General features: G+C 39.4%; 1 protein-coding gene across 2 annotated transcripts in view; it reads left to right on the top strand.

The window, feature by feature from the left end:
• DSCAML1 (DS cell adhesion molecule like 1) overlaps positions 1-21,096 on the top strand; it is a 417,994-nt gene that overhangs the window by 242,415 nt on the left and 154,483 nt on the right. For both annotated transcript variants that reach the window (XM_089678617.1, XM_089678616.1), the window contains exon 4: positions 17,744-17,890. In XM_089678617.1, the coding sequence (XP_089534743.1) occupies positions 17,744-17,890 (147 nt within the window). The remainder of the gene's footprint in view (positions 1-17,743; positions 17,891-21,096) is intronic.

Raw genomic sequence — 21,096 nt, 5'->3', positions numbered from 1 at the left:
TAGCCAGCTGAAAAAATGCAACCTTTACAGTGGCCATCAGAATGCCCCCCCCCCCCTTACAGACAACCACCACCATTAAAGAAACCCCTAGCAACCTCTGGGGGAACCTTTGGGTTCAAGTGAACCCTGGCTGGGAATGGCTGATCTACAGTCTTTTACCCTGTCAGGTTTTTTCTGTCTGTGTCCCCCCTCCCTGCCTTCCTGAGGAGAGTCGATCTGTATATGTCAAAATGTACATTGTCGTTGGGACTAAGAGTGGAGGAAAAGCCAACATTTTAACCTTTCACTAGAACAAGAAAAGGGAGAAAGCATTCATTTCCAAAGGAAATATCGTCAGTGGGACACCGATGGCAAGAAAACATGATAAGTGTTATAATACTTCCCTACACTGTCAAATATTGTTGCTTTAAGAAACTGTATACTTTAATTATTAACAGAACATGAATTGCACTGAAATGTTGATATTCGAAGCAGCAAGTTTAAAGCGGAGTTCCACTAAAAAGCAGAAGCTCCGCTTATTTGCCTTCTCCCCCCTCCACTGCCATATTTGACACCTTTTGGGGGGGATGGGGGAACGGGTAGCTGGATTGACAGGTACCCGCTTCCACTTCCAGCTCAGTTTGCTACAACGAAGTGAGCTGGAAGTTCGTTCCTCTCCTCAGTCCCGCAGTCTACTGGGAACTGTCACAGATCCCAGAAGACTGCCAGACCAATTAGGAGGCACAGAGTGAATCGCGCATGCGCAGTGGGCACCAGGCTGTGAAGCCCCAAGCTATCAGAGCCTGGTATCCACAGTTGAGATGCCAGTACCGTGGAGGAAAAAAGGGGAGAAGGAACAGCACGGGTGAGAACATCACTGGACTCTGGGACAGGTAAGTGTGTGTTTATTAAGTCAGCAGCTACAGTTTTTGTAGCTGCTGACTTTTAATAAACACAAAAATGGCTGGAACTCCGCTTTAATGTTTTTGTCTTTAGCTCTGTTTATTCTTGATATATCTATTGAAATAGGTCATTCTAAGTGCCAAGCTGGTTACATAAGAGAATAGGTTGTACAAAGACACCGGTACATCCATTCCAAACTGTGTATGTGTGTGTGTGTGTGTGGTTTTGCATGTGAGTATGTGTCTGTTTGAGTCTTCAAGTAGTATACATTCCCTGAGGAAGGCTTTTGAAACTTTTTTCTTTTTAAGTGTCGGCACACACAGCTGACACCACTGATGGAGAGTTCCACAGGTTTGCTGCTCTAACTGTAAAGAACCCCCAGCACAATTGTGGATTAAACCTCATTTTCTCCAATCTCAGATTGTGGCCACATGTCCTTATCATGGGACCTTAACTGAAACAGTTTGAAACCATCTCTATATCTAGTCAATATTGGTTAATTTATGGATGGGGATCATGTCACCTCTTAAACGTATCTTCTGTAAGATGAATAAGTATAATGTACTCAATTGTTACTTGTAACTGAGGTCCTCCAGCCCCTTATTGATTTTTCTGCTCTTCAGTGATCTCTAGGACATCCTTAAAGCAATCAAAAGAGAAAGTCTGCTAACTTGAATTAGCCTCATATGAAACATTGGCGAGGACTTTCAAATTATTCGATTTGTAAGATAATGACAGCCTTCATTACTATTAGCTGGTAGTAATATATTGTCCTACTGCAATTTCTTTCAATACCACAATTCATCATTAAAGCTGGATTAAAGCAAGTTGGGTACCATATATACAGCAAGGTAAAAATAACAAAGGGAAGGGAGATAAAATGGATTACGGTAATTAATTTAAATCATATATACAACCATATGGTCATTGATAAAACGGGTCCAAAAATATAACACCTATAGCTTGTAAAAAGGTACAGCATGTACTCTTAGAATCTTATTTTCAAATTTAGTTGCAGCAGTTGACTGGTCTGGGACAGTGGATCTATGATATGGTGCTGAAAGCCTCTAGTACAATTTTAGTAACTTCATCATTTTTATTGTCTCCTAGTGACTGTCTCAAATCTTCTGTCTTATTTTGTAGCATTTATAATACAATCTTTGCTCTCACAAATATGTATTAGATATGTTTAGTAGATAATATGCTAGAGTTATGTGTAATAATATGTTTCCTTGCTACATGCTAATAGATTTAATAAAAAAAACTCTAGATTGCATTGAAAAGTGTCTCCTGATTTTGGAACAAAAACCTGAAATTAAAATACATTTAAGTGGGATTATCCCCATGTGTTTTCACAGCAAACTTAACATTTTGAAGGTGCAAAATATTAGGTAAAGGATAACCTCATTTTATTGAAGTTACATTACCAGTCCATTATAGTCCACCTGCAATTTTGCTCATTTGTCTTGCCACTATATCTCTAGCTCTTTCAGGTTGGGAATCATTGGTGAACATTCAGTTTGATTCTTGTCTCAAATTTTCAATTGGATTGAGATCAGGATTTTACCTGGGTTTACAGACCTTTTTTTTAAACTCTGTCTAAGGCAAAGTAACAGAACAACGGAAAACACATATTTACAGAAGAGATCTCAATACATAGACATTCAAGTGAATGATTTACTTAAAATATCCCCGGTGAGTTCCACCACCATGTCATGCACAGCCTCTTATCAAATAAGAAGACCCTAAATTATAGGTGGTCTAAATGTGCTTTATTGTGCGTGGACTCTGCTGCATGCCATTGCATGCAGTGATAAGGGTACCACAGGGCACACCATCAGGGAGACTCAGTTGGATATCCTCTTTCACTCCTTAGATGTTAATCCAGCAAAAGAAACAAATCACAAGCTCCAATGAAGCAAAACTTTGCTTTACTATTATTATAAATACTGTGTATCTACTCACAATCTGTCCACATATACGAGTGTGTCAGACAGTATACAACACTGCTAGTTTCGGCTCTAACGTGCGTGGTGACATCAGCACAGATGCATGCGGGAGCCGCAACTAGTGGCACTGTACATTGTCTGACACGCTGATTTATGTGGACAGACTGTGGGTAGATACATGGTATATTTAATGATAAAGTAAGTGGTTTTGCACTGTTTGAGGCTGTTATTTGTTTATTTTGCTGGATTAATATCTATGAAGAGAAAGAGCTTATTCAACTGAGTCTCCCTGTTGGTGTGCCCTGTGGTTCCCTTATTGCTGTATGCTTTGGCTGCAGCCAAAGTCCACACACGTTAAACTTTTTGAGACCATCTATATTTTGGGATCTTCTTATTGGCTGTATCTGGCGTAGTGGTGGAACTCACCGGGGATATTTTAGGTGGATCATTCACTTGGATGGACTTTTTATGAATTTTAATGCATATTTTCACTGAAGGTGTTAATATATTTTCACATTCATTTATTTTCTCGTTTATATATTTGACAAATGGATGTTTGTTTTCATATTAGTTGGAGTTTTAAAGGCATAACTAAACAATATTGTATATTAGGATTGAGCACTTGTATTTTGGTGTGATTGAGTGCAGCTGTGAGGACATATTGTTATATTTGATTTTTCCACTAAGCACAGTTTTTTACTTTTAAACATAGACATTGCCTGTTGAAGAATAGAACAATAAAAGTAAGAACAATTACACAAGCAGTATCTTGTTTGTTATTCAGATGTTGAAGTTTCATTTCCTTGGGCAGAAAGGTAGCATTATTTACCAGTTAAGGCTGAGTTCCTCAAAGTGTCATAGTTATATAATTGCATAGTTAGTCTGGCTGAAAAAAAGACAAAAGTCCATCTAGTTCAACCATTAAAAAAATGAATAAATAAAAGTTATAGTCCTATACCCACAGTTGATCCAGAGCACGGCAAACAAAAACCAGCAAAGCATGATTCAAATTGCTCCTGCAGGGAAAAAAATGCCTTCCTGATCGGATATTGTGTGGATAAACTTTACCTATAAATGTTAGTATCCAGTTATATTCTGTGTATCTAGGAAAGAATCCAGGCCTTTTTTAAAGTAATCTAATGAGCTAATCAGAACCAACTCTATTCCACATCTTCACAGCTCTTACTGTGAAGAAACCTTTCTGTATTTGGAGATGAAATCTCTGTTCCGCCAGACGTAAAGCGTGCCCTCTTGTCCTTTGTAATGACCTCAGGGTGAATAACTCTACATTGAGTTCATATATATATGTATTTATACATGTTGATCATATCTCCCCTTAATCTCCTCTTCTCAAGAGAGAATAAATTCAACTCCTTTAATCTTTCCTTATAGCTGAGCTCCTCCATGCCTCTTATGAGTTTGGTTTCCCTTCTCTGCCCTTTCTCCAGTTCCCCAATAGTCTTTTTGTGAATTGGTATCCAAAACGGAACTGTATAATCCAGATGAGGTCTTACTAATGATTTGTACAGGGGTAAAATATTATCTCTCTCTCTGTAGTTTGTATCTCTTTTAATACAAGAGAATATTTTGCTCACTTTAGAAACCGCAGCTTGGCATTGCATGCCATTATTAAGCTTATGATCTTCTAGAACTCTTAGATCCTTCTCCACCATCGATTCCCCCAGTTGTACCCCCCCTAGTATGTATGATGCATGCATATTCTTAGCCCCCAAGTGCAGAACCTTACATTTATCAACATTAAACTTCATTTGCCACATAGTTGCCCAATTGAACAGTGCATTGAGGTTGGCAAGTTGGAGACATCCTGTAAGGACGTTATTCCACTGCACAGCTTGGTGTCATCTGCAAAAACTGAAATGGTATTTTTAATCCCAGACCCTATATCATTTATAAATATATTAACAATTAAGGTTCCCACCACTGAACCTTGAGGTGTACCACTGACAACCCTAGACCATTCAGAGTATGAATTATTAGCCATTACTCTTTGAATATGATCTTTTAGCCAGTTTTCTATCCATTTACATACTGATCTTTCCAAGGCTGTAGACTTTACCTTCCATATTAGCCATGTGTCTAATGCTTTTGCAAAATCCAAGTATACCACGTCCACAACCACCCCTCTGTCCGAAGTTTTGCTCACCTCCTCATAAAAAGAAATCAGATTTGTTTGACAACTTCTGTCTTTCATGAATCCATGCTGTCTGTTGCTTAGAAATTTTTTTTTTAAGCAAGAACTCATCTATGTGGTCTTTTATTAAACTCTCCAGTATCTTCTCAACTATAGAAGTTAAACTAACAGGCCTGTAATTACTTGGTAAAGATTTTGATCCTTTTTTAAATATAGGCACCACATTGGCCTTACACCAATCCAGTGGTACTGCGCCAGTCAATGAGAAACAATGGCATTGAAATGACAGAGCTCAATTCTTTAACGACCCATGGATGTATGCCATCTGGTTCAGGTGCTTTATTTACCTTTATTGTGTCTAAATATTTCTGGATGATATCAATTGTGAGCCAATGTGGATCATCTGGGGCTGTGTCAAGACCATGCCCATTATGGACAAGAGCTCCCCCATGCTCCTTTGTATATACAGAGCTAAAGAAGGTATTTAATATATTTGCCTTCTCTTTGTCCCCAGTCACCCACTCGAGATTATTTTGTAAAGGGCCTATATGCTCGGACTGGACCTTTTTACAATTAATATATTTGAAGAATTTTTGAGGGTTTGTCCTACTACCTTTTGCAATCTGTCATTCGCCATTTTTGCGGCCTTGATTTCCTTTTTTCATATTCTGTTATATTCTTTGTAATGTTTAAATGATGATAGTGTTCCTTCATTTTTATACTTTAGAAAAGATCTTTTCTTATTATTTATAGCTTTTTAACTTTGGCCGTAAGCTACATAGATTTCATTTTTAGCCTTTTAAACTTGTTGCCCATGGGAATATATTTTGCAGTGTGTTCAAATACAGCCTTTTTGAAGAACTCCCATTTCTGTGTTGTGTTCATTGATGCCAACATTCCCTCCCAGTCTAAGTCTTGGAAAGCAGCTCTCGGCCTTGGAAAATTAGCTCTCTTTAAAGTTGAGTGTTTTTATTTTTCCCGCATTTGCTTGTTGTTTACAGCTAACAATAAATGAAATCATGTTATGGTCACTGCTACCCAGATGTTCTTTTATATGGACATTAGTAATAAGCTCTGCATGGTTTGAGATTGCCAGGTCCAGCAGAGCATCATTTCTGGTAGGGGCCTCTATGAACTGTACCATAAAATTGTCCTGTAGTAGGTTTATACATTTTCCCTTTAACTGTTCCTGCAGTGCCATTACTCAGTCAATTTCCAGGTAGTTAAAATCCCCCATTTTTATCACTGTCCCAGCCCTTGCAGCCCTTTCGATCTGTGCAAGGAGCTGAGTCTCCACCTGCTCATTAACACTGAGTGGCCTATAACAAACTCCAACAATTATCTTTGTAGTATACACCCCTTTGTGCAGTTCCACCCATAATGCTTCAGCCTCATCACACTCTCCATCAACTAGGTCCTCTTTCACACTCGCTTAGAGATCCCTACTCACAGACACCACCACCTTTCTTTTTTTACCCTGTCTCTCTGAAAGAGAACATAGCCAGGAATATTAATGTCCTACACTTTAATAAATATATCTGGACAGTTTCTATTAATATAGATTTCTGTTTTATTTGGAATTATTTAGTTAACCAAAACAATCCATTGGTGTAGAGAGTAGAGAAGCTGATTGCATTCATCCTAAAGCAATTGTATGACAAGCGATAAATAGTTTCCCTCAATAATAACCATCTATAGCGGGGCAACAATGCCTTATCTAGGATACCAAACAGGCAAATCTCTGGGGAGCAGGAAAAGGGCATTGCAGCCAAGGTTGAAAACTGTCACCTAGTACCAAAAGTTCAGGGCATGACCACAGATGGACAAAGTTCGCTTGGGGTTGATGACAATGCAAACAATTTGTATGGGATAACGTATCCATTTTCTGCAGATGGGTGTTTGATGGTATTAGATATGTTTGGTAGTTAATATGCAGTTGAATGAGTTTGTTATTAACAGCAGAGATGGCTACAAATGGGAGTTCAAAATATCGTTCCAATCTTCAGACATCAGGGTTGGCATCAGAGTTTGCCACCTATCCCTAACTGCCAGAGAAGGTTTGCCTAGTTTAATGGGAGGGTTCTAGGAATGTTCCTAAATCTGTCCTCTACTGGAAAAAGTCATAGCTACTTTGGGACCAATTGGAAACAGTTTACCCTTCAGTCATTAGAGTAAAAACATTTCCCACCTTAAAAAAGGGGGTTGAATACCCCTTTATCGTGTTCTTATGTTCTGGACAAGTTTGCTTGCACATCATTTACTGACACTTATTTGAAGAGATAAAATCATACAGTTAAGGAGATCTATAAACTCAGCATTCAATTTTATTTTATGACATTAGCATTGTAATAGAAATATAAAATATAATTATTGTTAACAATCCATTATAAGTATACTTGTAATTGTTCTTTCATATTGTGAGTGCTGCTAGTTTTCTATTCTTCTCTTTCTGAATTTTCTGTATGCGTATTACCATAGATAGTTTAAACTGCATTATTTACAATCTGAAACATGGAGCCTTGGGCTTGGTCGAGATCATGCAATAGAATTTAATTTTAAAAAAGGTTGTTATTGTGTAACTGTAATGTTAATTGATAAAATGACTTATTATTTTTGTTAAAATATTTTCTTCTTACTCTGCAATGCTCAGTGCTAAGTGTTTTTCGCCAAATTGTTACTACTTGCTTTCATCACTGCTGCAAAATATTGAGCATAAGCTTGAATTCTTGAAAACCTAAAATGAAATCTAGAGCAGCATCTTACTGACAGCCCAGTGTTGTACAAGCTAGAAATTGTTCTCCGTGAAAATAATTAATCTGTGTATTTAGACATTACTTCTACATAACCTCTTCATTCCGTTTAGCCTTTCTATTCATATGTCTTCTCCTTACCTTCTCTAGTGTATACCCAGGCTAAGTAGTGCTTGGGGACTCCCCAATTCAATTTGACAAATGTTGATCGATCCTGATTGGCCGCCAGGGTTCTATGCAATGCACATTAACCTGAACTATGGGAAGGCCCTCCCTCCTCCCCTTTCTCACTTCATCCCACGTCCAAGTAATGAGATGATGTCCCCCTCCTTCTTCTCTGCTGCCTTCACCTCTCACTTTATTTTAACTGCTGCTGATCGATTAGCTGTATGTGTTATGGATTAGCTGCTATAATAATATCACATACACTTCAGAAAAGTGTGAATGTGTGCTTTAAGGTGCTGAATAGAGCTACTGTGGCGTAAAACCATTATACATTCCTAAATGATGGAGTTTGCAATTCAATTTTTGGATCAAGCAAAAAAAAATACACAAGCCCACATTTAAAGGAGAATTATGCTCCATAACTCCATAAGAGTTGGTCGTTGTTAAATAATGCTACCATAATCTTTACTGTCCATCAATACCAATACAATGTTCTTTATATCAGTTTCAGAAATAAACTTGCTGATGGTAATGTTTCAAATTGTAATTGAGGTCATTCATTGTTGACATGTTCACTATTCTGCATTCAGGCCTATCTGATTCCTTTATAATGTTCTCTACCTGTGTAAATGTGTCTGTCTGTCTGTCTATTCTCTATCCATGGTCATGTGGTATGATTTCATCTACACAAAAGGCCTGCAGTATATTTTTCATTGAGTCTAAAAAATGTGAATCAGTTGTTCACAATGTAAGGTGTAATATTGACTGAAACATCATCCTCTTTTTTAAATTACGGACATTAATGCATGTGATAATAAACCTTGACATGGCATTGTAGTTCTTACATGGGATATCTGAAAGCACAGCTTGATGCATCAGGTCCCAAAGTATAAGGTTTTTTTTTTACCATAGACATCATGTTGATCCATATAGATGTTGCAAAGTTCCCAGATAACCCAAGGCAAGCTATAGTATTACCCTGGAATGACATGGCAGCTTTCAAAACATGTCTGGTTGGAATGGCTAAAACGAGTGTGTTGTTTTAAGAGGCATAATATCACCAAGCCCTAGCATTATAATATCCGCCACCACAAGAATGATAGTATTCCATAACCAATATTATAATGTATAGCAACATAATATATCCCCCAGCCAGGGTCAAGGATAGACTATTTTGCACCGTAGGCAAGACAAGCTACTTGCACCTCACCCCTCTTTCAAAAGAAAATAAAATGTCAACATTTTTAAAAACAGTAGAAAATATTAAAACAGCCTGTAGCACGGGTGACACAGTCCCACCTGATATCCATGATGTTTTTCTGGACACTGGACTTTGTGTCATGCCCGGAAGGGGTCTGGGATCACAGAAACTCTGTATGTCCTGAGCATGAAGCCCTGACATCTGCTCTCCCATCCTTGGCATGTTGTAGGGAATGCCAGGTCTTCCTTTTTGAGGTGCTCCCAGTCGGGATGGGGGGACTCCATGTGACTACCTTGTACCCTGCCAAGACACAATGCACCACCATGGCAGAAATACTACAGGAAATGGTCAGAGACAGCAGACATACTATAGGAGATGCTCAGAGACTGCAGACATAGTACAGGAGATAACACAAAACATGTCCCATGGTGACACAAACAAGGACATATTTATAGTACAGCATGGAAGGGGTTGAACCTCTGACAATGTTTTTATGGCTGTTCCTATGCCAGGGTCAGGAATTGGGGGGGGGGGGTCTCCTTCCAGTGGTGTCACAGAAACAGGAAGTCTGTCTCCTGTGGTGACACACAGACAGGAATTTATGGGAAGACTCCTTCCAATGGTGTCACAGAAATACAAAGCTAGGGGAAGACTCTTTCTAGTGGTGTCACAGAAACAGGAAGTTTGTCTGCCGTGGTGTCGTAAGGACAGGAATTTATGGGAAGACTCCTTTTATTAGTGTCACAAAAATACAAAGCGAGGGGAAGACTCCTTCCTGTGGTGTCACAGAAACAGGAAGTCTCCCTCCAGTGGGGTCATAGGGTTGTTGGAAAGTGAGGGGAAGACTCTCTCCATTGATGAAACAAGAAGTGAGGGGAAGTCTCCCTCCAATGGGGTCACAGGACCGGAAATCTGCCTCTGGTGGGAGCACAGGATGGGAAGTGAGGGGATGTAAAGACCAGACAATTTGCTCTCCACACTCTTGTCTAGAACAGATAAATATGAAGGTTGAATGTTATGCTGCAATGGTGACATGCTGAGCCCTGTGCTCCCCCAGCACCTGCCCCCCTCCTCCTGCACACTGATCCTGCATGTTCTCTCTGTGTTATGGGAGGACAGGAGGGTGGAAGGGATTGGTCCTCCTTATAATAGAGCAATCATCTCCTCTATACACAGATTCCCCCCCATACCTGTCTGGTGCACAAAGCCACAGAGGACCAACTACAGATTTGACTTCATCTGTTCACCTGACTGTCCACACACCACCGACACACCACCCCTACCAGTCGAAGGACCAAACAACCACCTCCTGACAGCACAGTCACAGTGCTGTATACAGCCACACTAAAACCACTTGAGCTGTCTCCTGGATGGACTGTGCTGTGCTGAGCTGCACCCTCATAAGGCTGTGCTCTAAACTCACCCACTCTTCACCCCTCCCAGGTACTTGTTGCTGGGAAGTCTAAGCAAATTCCAGGCACAGACTCCAGATGAATTGCTTGTTTGATCAATGCTGTGTAGCAAAAGTGGAGAGCAGTAGCGCTAGCTCAACCCACCTATGTATGTCCAGGCACAGATGGAGGATTAGGCAGTCTCTCAGCACAGGCTCTGGGTGGCTTTATAATGCAGTATAAAGCCGTCGTTATGTGAGAGGAGAGGGGAGCAAGGGTACTTGTAATCAAAGTGTTATGTTGTCATGTGTATGGCGGTACTGACTTACCCCTGTGGATGTGTATGCCGGTCCATACATTGAGTGCACGCAAGGCTTTAAAGGGACAGGTGCTGAGTCTTATAGAGCCTGCGGCTGAGGCTGCATCCTAGGCGTTAATGCACCCCAGGCAACTGCCTAGTTTGCCTACCGGTTGCAAGAGCAGAATAGTCCGCCAGCCAGCAAGCATTATAATATGATCAAAATAATATCCAGTATCTCTTCCGCCAGTAGCACTATTATCATAGTATCATATCACCCAGCTAGCAGCATTATAATATTAGCACTGTATTTTATCCGCTAGCCAGCAGCATAATAATGTATCCCTCCTGTCAATAACATAATAATATATCCCCTAGCCAACTGCATTATATACAGTAGCATGATAATATACAATATTTCCTAGTCAGGAGTATGATAATGTTCAGTGGCATAATGATTTGTTTTCTACCCAAGAGGGTTATTATCTACAGAAGCATAACAGCATATCTCACAGCCAGAAGTATTATCTATCTATCTATCTATCTATCTATCTATCTATCTATCTATCTATCTATCTATCCTATCCTATCCTATACTACTTATCCTTTTTAAGCTTTTTATTGTGTGTTATGGTATTTTGGGTTGTTGTTAATTGTCGACACTTTATAAATTCACATTGACTACTGGATTAAACTTTTTCTTGCATCCTTCATAGATGTATCTTTTTCTTTGTTCTTTAGATATGTAAAATTTTAAAGGTAGCATAAACATTATGTGACCATTATATTGTATTATAAACCTTTTAGAGACCTGCCTCATACAGTTAAATTTTTAGGCTTTTCATTACAAATCTAAGTATATGCATGCATGGATTGGAATATGGAAGATATATACAGTACAGGGGCGGACTGACAACTCATGGGGCCCCCGGGCAATAGGGGATCATGGGGCCCCTGTGTCCTTGCGCAAACTCAAAAAAGCCTATGAAAAAGGTACCAGAGGCATCTCATGGGGCCCCCTACTGATCCCGGGCCCTCGGGCAGTGCCCGGGTTTCCAAATGGTCAGTCCGCCCCTGATACAGTATATATTTAAGATGTACAACTTACTTGTGCTGCAATATATACATATATGCCTTTCCTCTGGGAAAGAAATTACAATGTCTAAAGTCAGTCAATCAATATGAATACTGTGGGGAAATAAGTGACGGACATTAATTCAAACCCTTATCAGTTTGGTACTCTTTCTTTTTTCCTACAACAAACCCAAGTGACAGCCAGAGACATTGTTGAACTTTCAATGACTTTGCTCATTAATCTCTTTTCTTTCACAAACTGCTCAGGCACTCATCACTGTTATGGTGCAACCATTGTGAGAGTCACTGTAGAACTCTGGAGATGACAAAATGATTATCATATGTGTCCAGCCCAGGGAAGGAAGGATAACTATTTAAACTTATGTGAAGAAAATAAAAAATAAAGACTGAAAACAAATTATTATCACAATGGACCTAGTTTATTACGAATAAAAAAATGAAGCAGATCTACGCAAAATCCTTTTAATGTTGGATTGCCTGCCAGTTACCATCTGTTTCAATGGGGTTCATTTATTGAAGCATTAGAGATGTTAATTTAGCAAGGTAAATGTTTACTTTACCTAGTGAACAAGGCGGAGCTCCATTTACCTTAGTCATTCAATCACATGCAAGCAAAATATATAGTATTTATATATATATATATAAATATTTAAAATTTCCCTTGCACATGGTTGGGTATGTAGCGTGAACCATCTATGCAAAAATGAACAAAATTGCATTCTGCATTTCGTTTATTTAGAGAACTGTAGCCTCCAGTTTTGAAAATGTGGTTTAATATACAGTGCAGTGAAAAAGTATTTGCCCCCTTCCTGGATTTTTATTTTTTTGCATATTTGTCACACCTAAATTCTTCACATCATCAAACAAACTTAAATATTACACAGAGATAACCTAAGTAAATACAAAATGCAGTTTTTAAACAATGATGTAATTTATTAAGGGAAAAAAGCTGTCCAAACCTCCCTGGCCCTATGTGAAAAAGTAATCCCCCCTTGCTAAATCATGAATGAATAGTGATTAACCCCAGTTTTTGGAAAGCTGAGGTAAATTTCACTTGCTACACCCAGACCTGATTACAGCCAGACCTGTTGAATCAAGAAATCACTTAAATAGAAGCTGTCTGACAAAGCAAAGCATGTTAAAAGATCTCAAAAAGCAACACATCATGCCACAATCTAAAGAAATTCAAGAACAGATGAGAAACAAATAATTGACATGCATCAGTCTGGGAAGCGCTACAAAGCCATTTCTAGGGCTTTGGGACTCTGGCGAACAGTGGTATTCAGGTGTCTGCTATGTGCCTTTTTTATTAGCCAATACTTGTGATACTTATATTTATACACAAGTGAAACACAAATACATTTTTTGGGGATGAGAGTTTTTTTTTTTTCTTATGGTTGAGAAGTAAAATAGAAGTGAAACTAGAAAATGTATGCATTTTTTCAGTTGGTTCAATGATAATTTTAAAATCACTGTTAATATAGATATGAATACTAATTTGTCTTGTCTATCATAGCATCAAAATAGTTTTCTGGTACAAATTAAATTAGCATTTTTAATGCTTACACTACAAGCTGAAAACAAAAAAAACGTAGGAACTATGTGTGGGATTATTGAAAAAGATCCCTTCAAAAAAGAGCAATGAAGTCGTTAATTAGGATAATAGGTTATAGACCGCAAGTGGCTAAAAAAATTAGACATTAAGTTTAAAAAAATCAAAAACTGTTCCTCAGCTGCTGCAAGTTATGCCTTCTAAATACTTCTCCCTTGGAATGCCTTAAAGGGTAATTTCAATTTTGTGGGAAAAATATATCAAATAAAAAAATTATATAACATATATTATTGCTATACAAGCCATATTATAATTTATTGTTATAAAAATTACTTTTCCTTTTCAATCTGCAGCACTGTAATTTTCTGTAAAATTGAATTCAATATGGCAACCTGGAGGCATTCTGTAGATTGCTGATGTACAGAATGCCTCCAAAAATGTAATTTCCTGCTTGTGTGATTGGCTCTCTAGTTTTCCTACAAGTCTGCACTAAGATACAAGTCAGATTTTAGGCCCCTGTAATAAAAAAAATTGTTTTGATGAGATACTCCCTAAGGGTTGATTGCTTCTAAAAGGATGCAGACACTGCTGCTTTTTTTCATTAGAAAACTGATAGTGCACCTGCTAATTATAATAAACCAGACCCTCTTATTCAGAACTGGTATAGATTTAGTCTTGTGAAACAAACATTTATTTCTTCACATCAATCTACAACAAGGTTTAAAATCCCTGTGAAGTACATAAATCACCCAGAGGGGATTGTGTTTTTTCTCAACAAAAGTGGGGTATTCTTTAAAATACTATTTTCCCTCAGTGGAATATTGCTTGTCTCCCACTTGAGTGCTCTAAGCTATAAGTAATGGGCAAAAGTCTCATTTTAGGTGACCCTTTTCAGACTGGCGCTGCTGTCTCTGTAATGGAAACCTCTCCTCTGGTGTCCTTGTGCAGACTTGTAGAGTGGGTGTATCTGACTAAAGCCTGTCATAGATGGATCAAAATTCGGCCAGTTCAGCAGGAACTGGCCAAATTGTGATCCATCTATGGTCAGGCTGATTGTACTGATCTTGATTTGTTGATCAGCCTCAGTGCAACCATCCTGTCAGATTTTTTGGTGTGGTCACTACTATAGCTGCCAGCAGTGATCATTGTAACACTGACTGTGTTGATGAGGGAGTTAAGCTATTTTCTTTCCTTCAACCACAGAGCTATTTTCTTTCCTTCAACCTGTGGTTGAAGGAAAGAAAATTGTATAATGTATGATCTGCCTAAATCTGTTAGATTACAGAGCCTAGTTAAAATCTAGTGCCTCTTGAAATATATGGCCTGGAAAAGTCTGTTAGATTACAGAGCCTGGTCAAATTCTGGTGCCTCCTGAACAGCACAGTGCAATTTAGACACACCACACAAGTCCAGTGACTGAAAAGTAGGGGTAAGACTATGAAAATAAAAGTTGTTAGTACAATGTCTATCTATTTCTGTGACTTCATTTGGGCTTTAACTGGTTAATAATTCCTGAAATAAAACACTATTATCACATTTGATAATAAATTAATGCTTGAAATGTCACAATTAGCCTGGGGTATGTGATACTACAGCTCAATACATCAGAACCATTGGGTCCGAGCTTAGAGAAAATTAAAAAAGGGATACTCATTTACACTTACAGGGAGAAGAATAAAAGGAAAAGAAAATCTGAAAATGTTTCTCTTGCTTAACTATACGAAGTACACTAAATATTTTTATACATTATATTATCTTATAGAGACTATAATAACACCATGGATGTGAGTATTGGAGTTAATGCCACATAACGCTCAGGTTCAGATTTTTGGGGCAGTTTTTAATCTGATTAGTGTTTGAGGGGAGTAACTCTAGTTATTAATAATAACACAGTAAAAAATCCAGGTTTTTTAAATTAAAACTATACTTTTCCATTCAAGACAAAACATCAGGGTGCTTAAGCAGCTCATAGATGATTCAGTGTTTATTGATCAACCAGCAAGTCGATGGGGGAATCAGTCCTCCAGAACTATTGTGTTCTGAGGGCAGGGAGACTTCCCTGCCTTGAGAATACACTGATCAGTGCTGTTGACTATAGCTGGTGGTGTTGATCGGATGGCATTTATCCAACAGGCTGGTTGAACAGACATCGATTGGTAGATCCATTTCTGTGCAACCACTGTCCCCATACATGGATCGAAATTTGGCCCATCTCTGCTGAACCAGCCAAATATCGATCCATGTATAGCTGGCTTTATGCTCATACACACAGCCTTATTGCTTAAAGCGGAGCTGGTCCCCTGCTCCCCATTAAGGATTGGCACCTTTGGGGAGTGAGTACCCGAAAATTGACAGGTACCTACTCCCACTTCTGCTGCGATTGCCTAGACAGAAGTTGTCCTCCTATTCTCCCTCTCCATAGTCTTCTGGGACACATGACAGGTCCCAGAAGACGACGGGCCATTCAGGAATGCACAGTGGGCACCCGGCTGTGAAGCCGCAAGGTGTCACAGCCAGGTGCCCACACTGAAGATGCCGGCACCTGGAACACCAGACAGCTGGTGAAACAGGCTGCGGGGAGGACACCGTGGGACAGGTAAGTGACTGTTTTTTAAAAGTCAGCAGCTACACTTTTTGTAGCTGCTGACTTTTATTTTTTCACAGTGCAACTGGAACTCCGTTTTAAATTCTGGCATAGTTTCCTGCCAGGGAGCCCACAGGTGCTGTATACAACCTCCTGTAGAAGTCAATAGCTGTACGTGGGGAGTAAAAATACAAAAAGTATAAGCTTCTGTGGAGGTCGGTATTAATGAGAACCTGTTTCTATGCCCCACATGACACATTCACTTTAACTTTAAGTGGTTGTAAAGGTTCAGGGTTTTTTAAGGTAAAAAACTGTCTGTGTGCAGCATCACCCCCAGCCCCCTCAATACTCATCTAAGCCCCCTCTTGATCTAGCAATGTATACTGTAATCTCAGCTATCCCAGGACTCCCTCTTCTCATTGGCTGAGACAGAGGTGGGAGGCATTGGCTCTCACTGCTGTCAATCATAGCCAGTGTGCCAAGAAGAACAAAGGGGGTGGGGCTGAGCCGAGGCTCCATGTGTGAATGGACACACGAATCAGTGAGTGCCCCCATAGCAAGCTGCTTGCTGTGGGGGCACCCAACAGGAGAAAGGGGCCAGGAGAGCCTGCGGGGACCCGAGAAGTGGAGGATTCAGGCTGCTCTGTGCAAAACAACTGCACACAGCAGGTAAGTATAATGCGTTTGCTATTTTTTCTTAGAAAAAAGTAAGCCTTTAGAATCACTTTAATTTGAAATGTATATAGTGTTTACTGAAGTGTAGTCACTTAGGCTGGACATAAATGGATCGAAATATGGCCAGTTCAGCAGAATACATTAGCTCCATGGGAGGGATTCTCCCATCAACACTGACTGTGTTGATGGAGGAATTGAGCGTTTTTCTTTCCTTCAACCAAGTTGTCTGCCTTACCTGTTCAAAGTAGTTGTGACAAACCAACATTGTGAGCTGATGACTAGGTCCTATTTTAAAATTGCTCCATTTTATAAACACTGTTAAAATGTTTTTTTTGTGGCTATTTTATTAAAAGCTTTACAGTTGCTTTGATGTAGGGGTTTATTTACTAAAGTTGAAGAGTGCAAAACCAGGCTCACTTCTACATAGAAACCAATCAGTTTCCAGGTTTTATTGCCAAAGCTTAATTGAACAAGCTGTGTTTTAGAAGCTGATTGGTTTCTATGCAGAAATGAGCCTAGTTTTGCACTTTCCAGCTTTAGTATATAAACCCCACAGTGTATATTTGTTGTTATATTTATACTGCGTATTTAATGAAAATGTCAGAATGTCTAAATTGATTGGTAATAGATTTTTATATTTGAACTGTATCATAATCAGCAGATTGCACAATGTATATTACTTAAAGACAAGACCGCATGATGCACACAGCCGCTGCTTGTTGAACACTGAAGCAGCCAGATTGTACTTTAAAAGGGTTAGCAAAGGGTGACTATGTGACAAGAAGCTATGTAGGTGATAGGTTTTACACCTTCAGTGTTGACACTGGCGAAAAACATAGAAATAAGTGGCAATCTAGCAAATGAGCAGAAAATCTGTAATTCTGTACATTTACATCATCTGGATTCTTTTTTTATTGTTCTAGAATGTCATTTTTTTATAGCTCCTCCTTGTGCCTTTTTGTTTTTATTAACTCTACTTTCTGTATTCACGTGTCTCACAATTGTTTTTTACTACCTTTTTCATTATTTTAATTTTTTTCTTCTTTTAGAGGGGAGATTTGTCACCTCACCATTGGGTGCCCTTTATATCTTGGATGTACAGAAGGAGGATGCATTGTCAACGTATCGCTGTATCACCAGACATCGCTATAGTGGAGAGACACGTCAAAGCAATGGAGCACGTCTCATAGTATCAGGTTAGACCTTTAAAGTGTATACTGTATAACATCTAATACATTTTCTCATGTTAAGTGCATTCATGCTAAGTAATGTGTGCATAGCAAGGGATAGTGGAAAGCAGGCATGGTCATATTACTCTGAATGTTGGACATTGCTTAATAGTTACAAATAAAGTGGCACAAATGAGAGTCTTACAGGCATATATATCCTTCAGCACAAAGGATGTTTTTAAAAATTGAAACTCTTTCATTGCACACAATATAGGCAGAAAGCTAACACTTTGACCCAATCTCAACTTTGTTGAAATAATTCAATAATAAAGACTACATAACAACCAGCAACTGTTAAAACAATAAACACTGTGGTCAGGAGTATGCAATTTACAGCACAGCATAGAAAGTGCAGAGGTCACGACTCTTTAAAATAAATGAGAGCATATACATTTTAGCCATTAGCAGTATGCAATGTACAATTTAGCCAAGGGGTAGGCAACCTTTTGAGCATAGCGTGCCAAAGAATGTTTTCAAAGAAATTGAGAGTGCAAGCTACATAAAAAAAATAAATGTCAATTTCACACTCAATCACGAAAAGGAATTTTTACAAAGTAAATGTTGTAAACTACTTGAATTATAAGAAATGAACACACATATAAATAGATCCAAATGCAGATAACATTGCCAAGGCTACCTTTACCAGTGTCTTGACCTTCACATCTCGGATCAGCTCAAATCATATACATTCAGCTCTCTTGTGAGCCCCAATGCATACGCCTTTATACCTCAGGACAGGACAGCCTCAATTTCTGCACCTTCAAACCTCATACCAGGCCCAACTTGTGCACCTTCACACCTCAGACCAGGCCCAACATATAGCCATCTTCACACCTCAGACAAGGCCCAATTTCTGCACACTCACACCAGGCCCAATTTCTGCACCTTCACATCTCTAATGAGGCCCAATGCCTACAAATCGGGCCCACTTTCTGATCCTTCAGAACTCCTATGAGCCTCAGTTCATGCACCTTCACAGGTAAGATCAGCCCTGATTCCTTTACCTTCACACTTCAGATAAACCACATTTCCTTCACATTCACACCTCAGATCACCCCAATTCCTGCACCTTCATATCTCCGATCAGGGCCAGTTTCTGCGCATTCACACCTCAGGTCAGCCTAAATCCCAGATCTTCAGATATTATATGAGTCTGAATGCATGCACCTTCACATCTCAAACCAGGCCCAATTTCTGCACCTTCAGGTGCCAAATGAGATCCAATGATTGCACCTTCACACTTCAGATCAAGCTCCATTTCTGCATCTTCACACCTCAGATTACCCCAATTCCTGCACCATCACACCTCAGACCAGGCCCAATTCCTTCACCTTCACACCTCAGCTCACGCTCAACTTCTGCACCTTCAGATCTTTTTTGAGCCCCAGAAAATGCTCCTACACACCTTTGATAAGGCCTAATTTCTGCACCTTCACACCTTAGATAAGGCCCAATTTCTATACCTTCACACTTCAGATCAGGCCAAATTTCTGCACCTCCAAACCTCAGACCAGGCCAGATTTCTGCACCTTCAAACCTCAGATTTCTGCACCTTCAGATGTAAAATGAGCCATAATGAATACACATTCACACCTCAGATAAGGCCCAATTTCTACACATTCAGATCTCATGTGAACCCCAATTTCTTCACCTTCACACCTCAGATCAGGCCCAACTTCTGTATCTTCTCATGTGACATCAGACCCAATTTCTGCACTTTCAGAATTCAGATCAGGGTCAAATTATGCACATTTAGATCTGAGATCAGGCCCTATTTCTGCACCTCGAGATCGAGATTTTTGCATCTTCAGATGCCATATGAGTCCAAATGCATGCGCCTTCACACTTCAAATCAGGCCCAATTTCAGCACCTCAGAACTCAGATCAGGTCAAATTTCTGCACTTCCAGATTTCAGATAAGGCCCAGTTTCTGCACCTTCAAATCTCATATGAACCTCACTGCATGCCCCTTTACACTACAGATCAGGACCGATTTCTGCACCAACAGATATTAGATCAGGCCCAATACCTCAGATCGGCCCCAATTTCTTCACCTTCAGGTCTCAAATGACCCCCAAATTCTGCACCTTTAGACCTCAGATCACCCCCAATTCCTGCAACTTCAGAATCCATTCAGCTCCAATTGATGCAATTTTGAGTTTTAGACACACTCATTTTTTTAAATTAAAGCTGAACTTCAGGAAAAGTTTTTTATTGTTACTATTGGTAACTACTACTTTAGAACAGCTATTGCTAACTGCTGACTGCATGTTCAGTGGGATCATTATGACTTCCTTTTTTTTTTTGGATCCTGTAAAAAATTATTTTTAAAAAGGCAAAAGTACGGTAGCTTAGCCCTATTAATAGTACAAGTGGTGTGTATGGCTTCTGCTTAATGCAAAATTTAAACCAAGCTAAAAGCTGGATACTACAAAAAAAGGCTGTATTTTCAGGTGCTGTGGGGATGAAAGCAGCAGCTGTGACAGTGGCCACTCCCCCACAATTCTTGTGCTTATTAATAGGGCTAGGTTACTGCACATGTGCATTTTTTAAAATAATTCCTTATAGGCTCCAAAAAAAAAAAAGGAACCTATAATATCCCAATACCCCCACGGGAAATGTAGGTAGGACTTAATAGTGTAGGACTAGTTCTCACAGAATTTCTTCGGAATGTGTGGGTTCCCATGTGATTCTCACGTGTTCCGATGCTGTGTGTTTTGACAGTTCATTCATTTGACTGGGATGCAAAATGCACCAGACCACACAAAAAGTAGTGCACTGCAATCTGTGTTTGGGGTGTCATTAATAATATATAAGCACCCACATGCAGACTGTAAAGGCAGAATGTTGGAATGCAGTGCAGAAAACGTGCACGGGATGCACCTTACAGCACTGTGTTTTGGAGTGAATCAGCCTTTGGTAAGTGTTTTCTAAAAGCATTAGTTACCAAAGAGTTCTTAAGTAGTAGTTTTCAAACCCTGTTCTAAAGTAGTAGTTCCTTCTGTTAAGAAGTACTACTTTATAACAGGGTTTGGTAACTGCTACTTTGGAACTTCTATTGGCTCTAAGCCAGTGGTTCTCAACCTGTGGGTCGCGACCCCTTTGGGGGTCGAATGACCCTTCACAGGGGTCCCCTAAGACCATCAGAAAACACATATTTCCAATGTGTAAGA

Source organism: Staurois parvus, unplaced genomic scaffold (genome assembly GCF_062004578.1).
Source record: "Staurois parvus isolate SC_StPar_1 unplaced genomic scaffold, SC_StPar_1.0 ptg000207l, whole genome shotgun sequence".
NCBI lineage: Eukaryota > Metazoa > Chordata > Amphibia > Anura > Ranidae > Staurois > Staurois parvus.
Note: the sequence above shows the minus strand (reverse complement) of the source record. Positions and strands in the feature narration are given on the sequence as shown.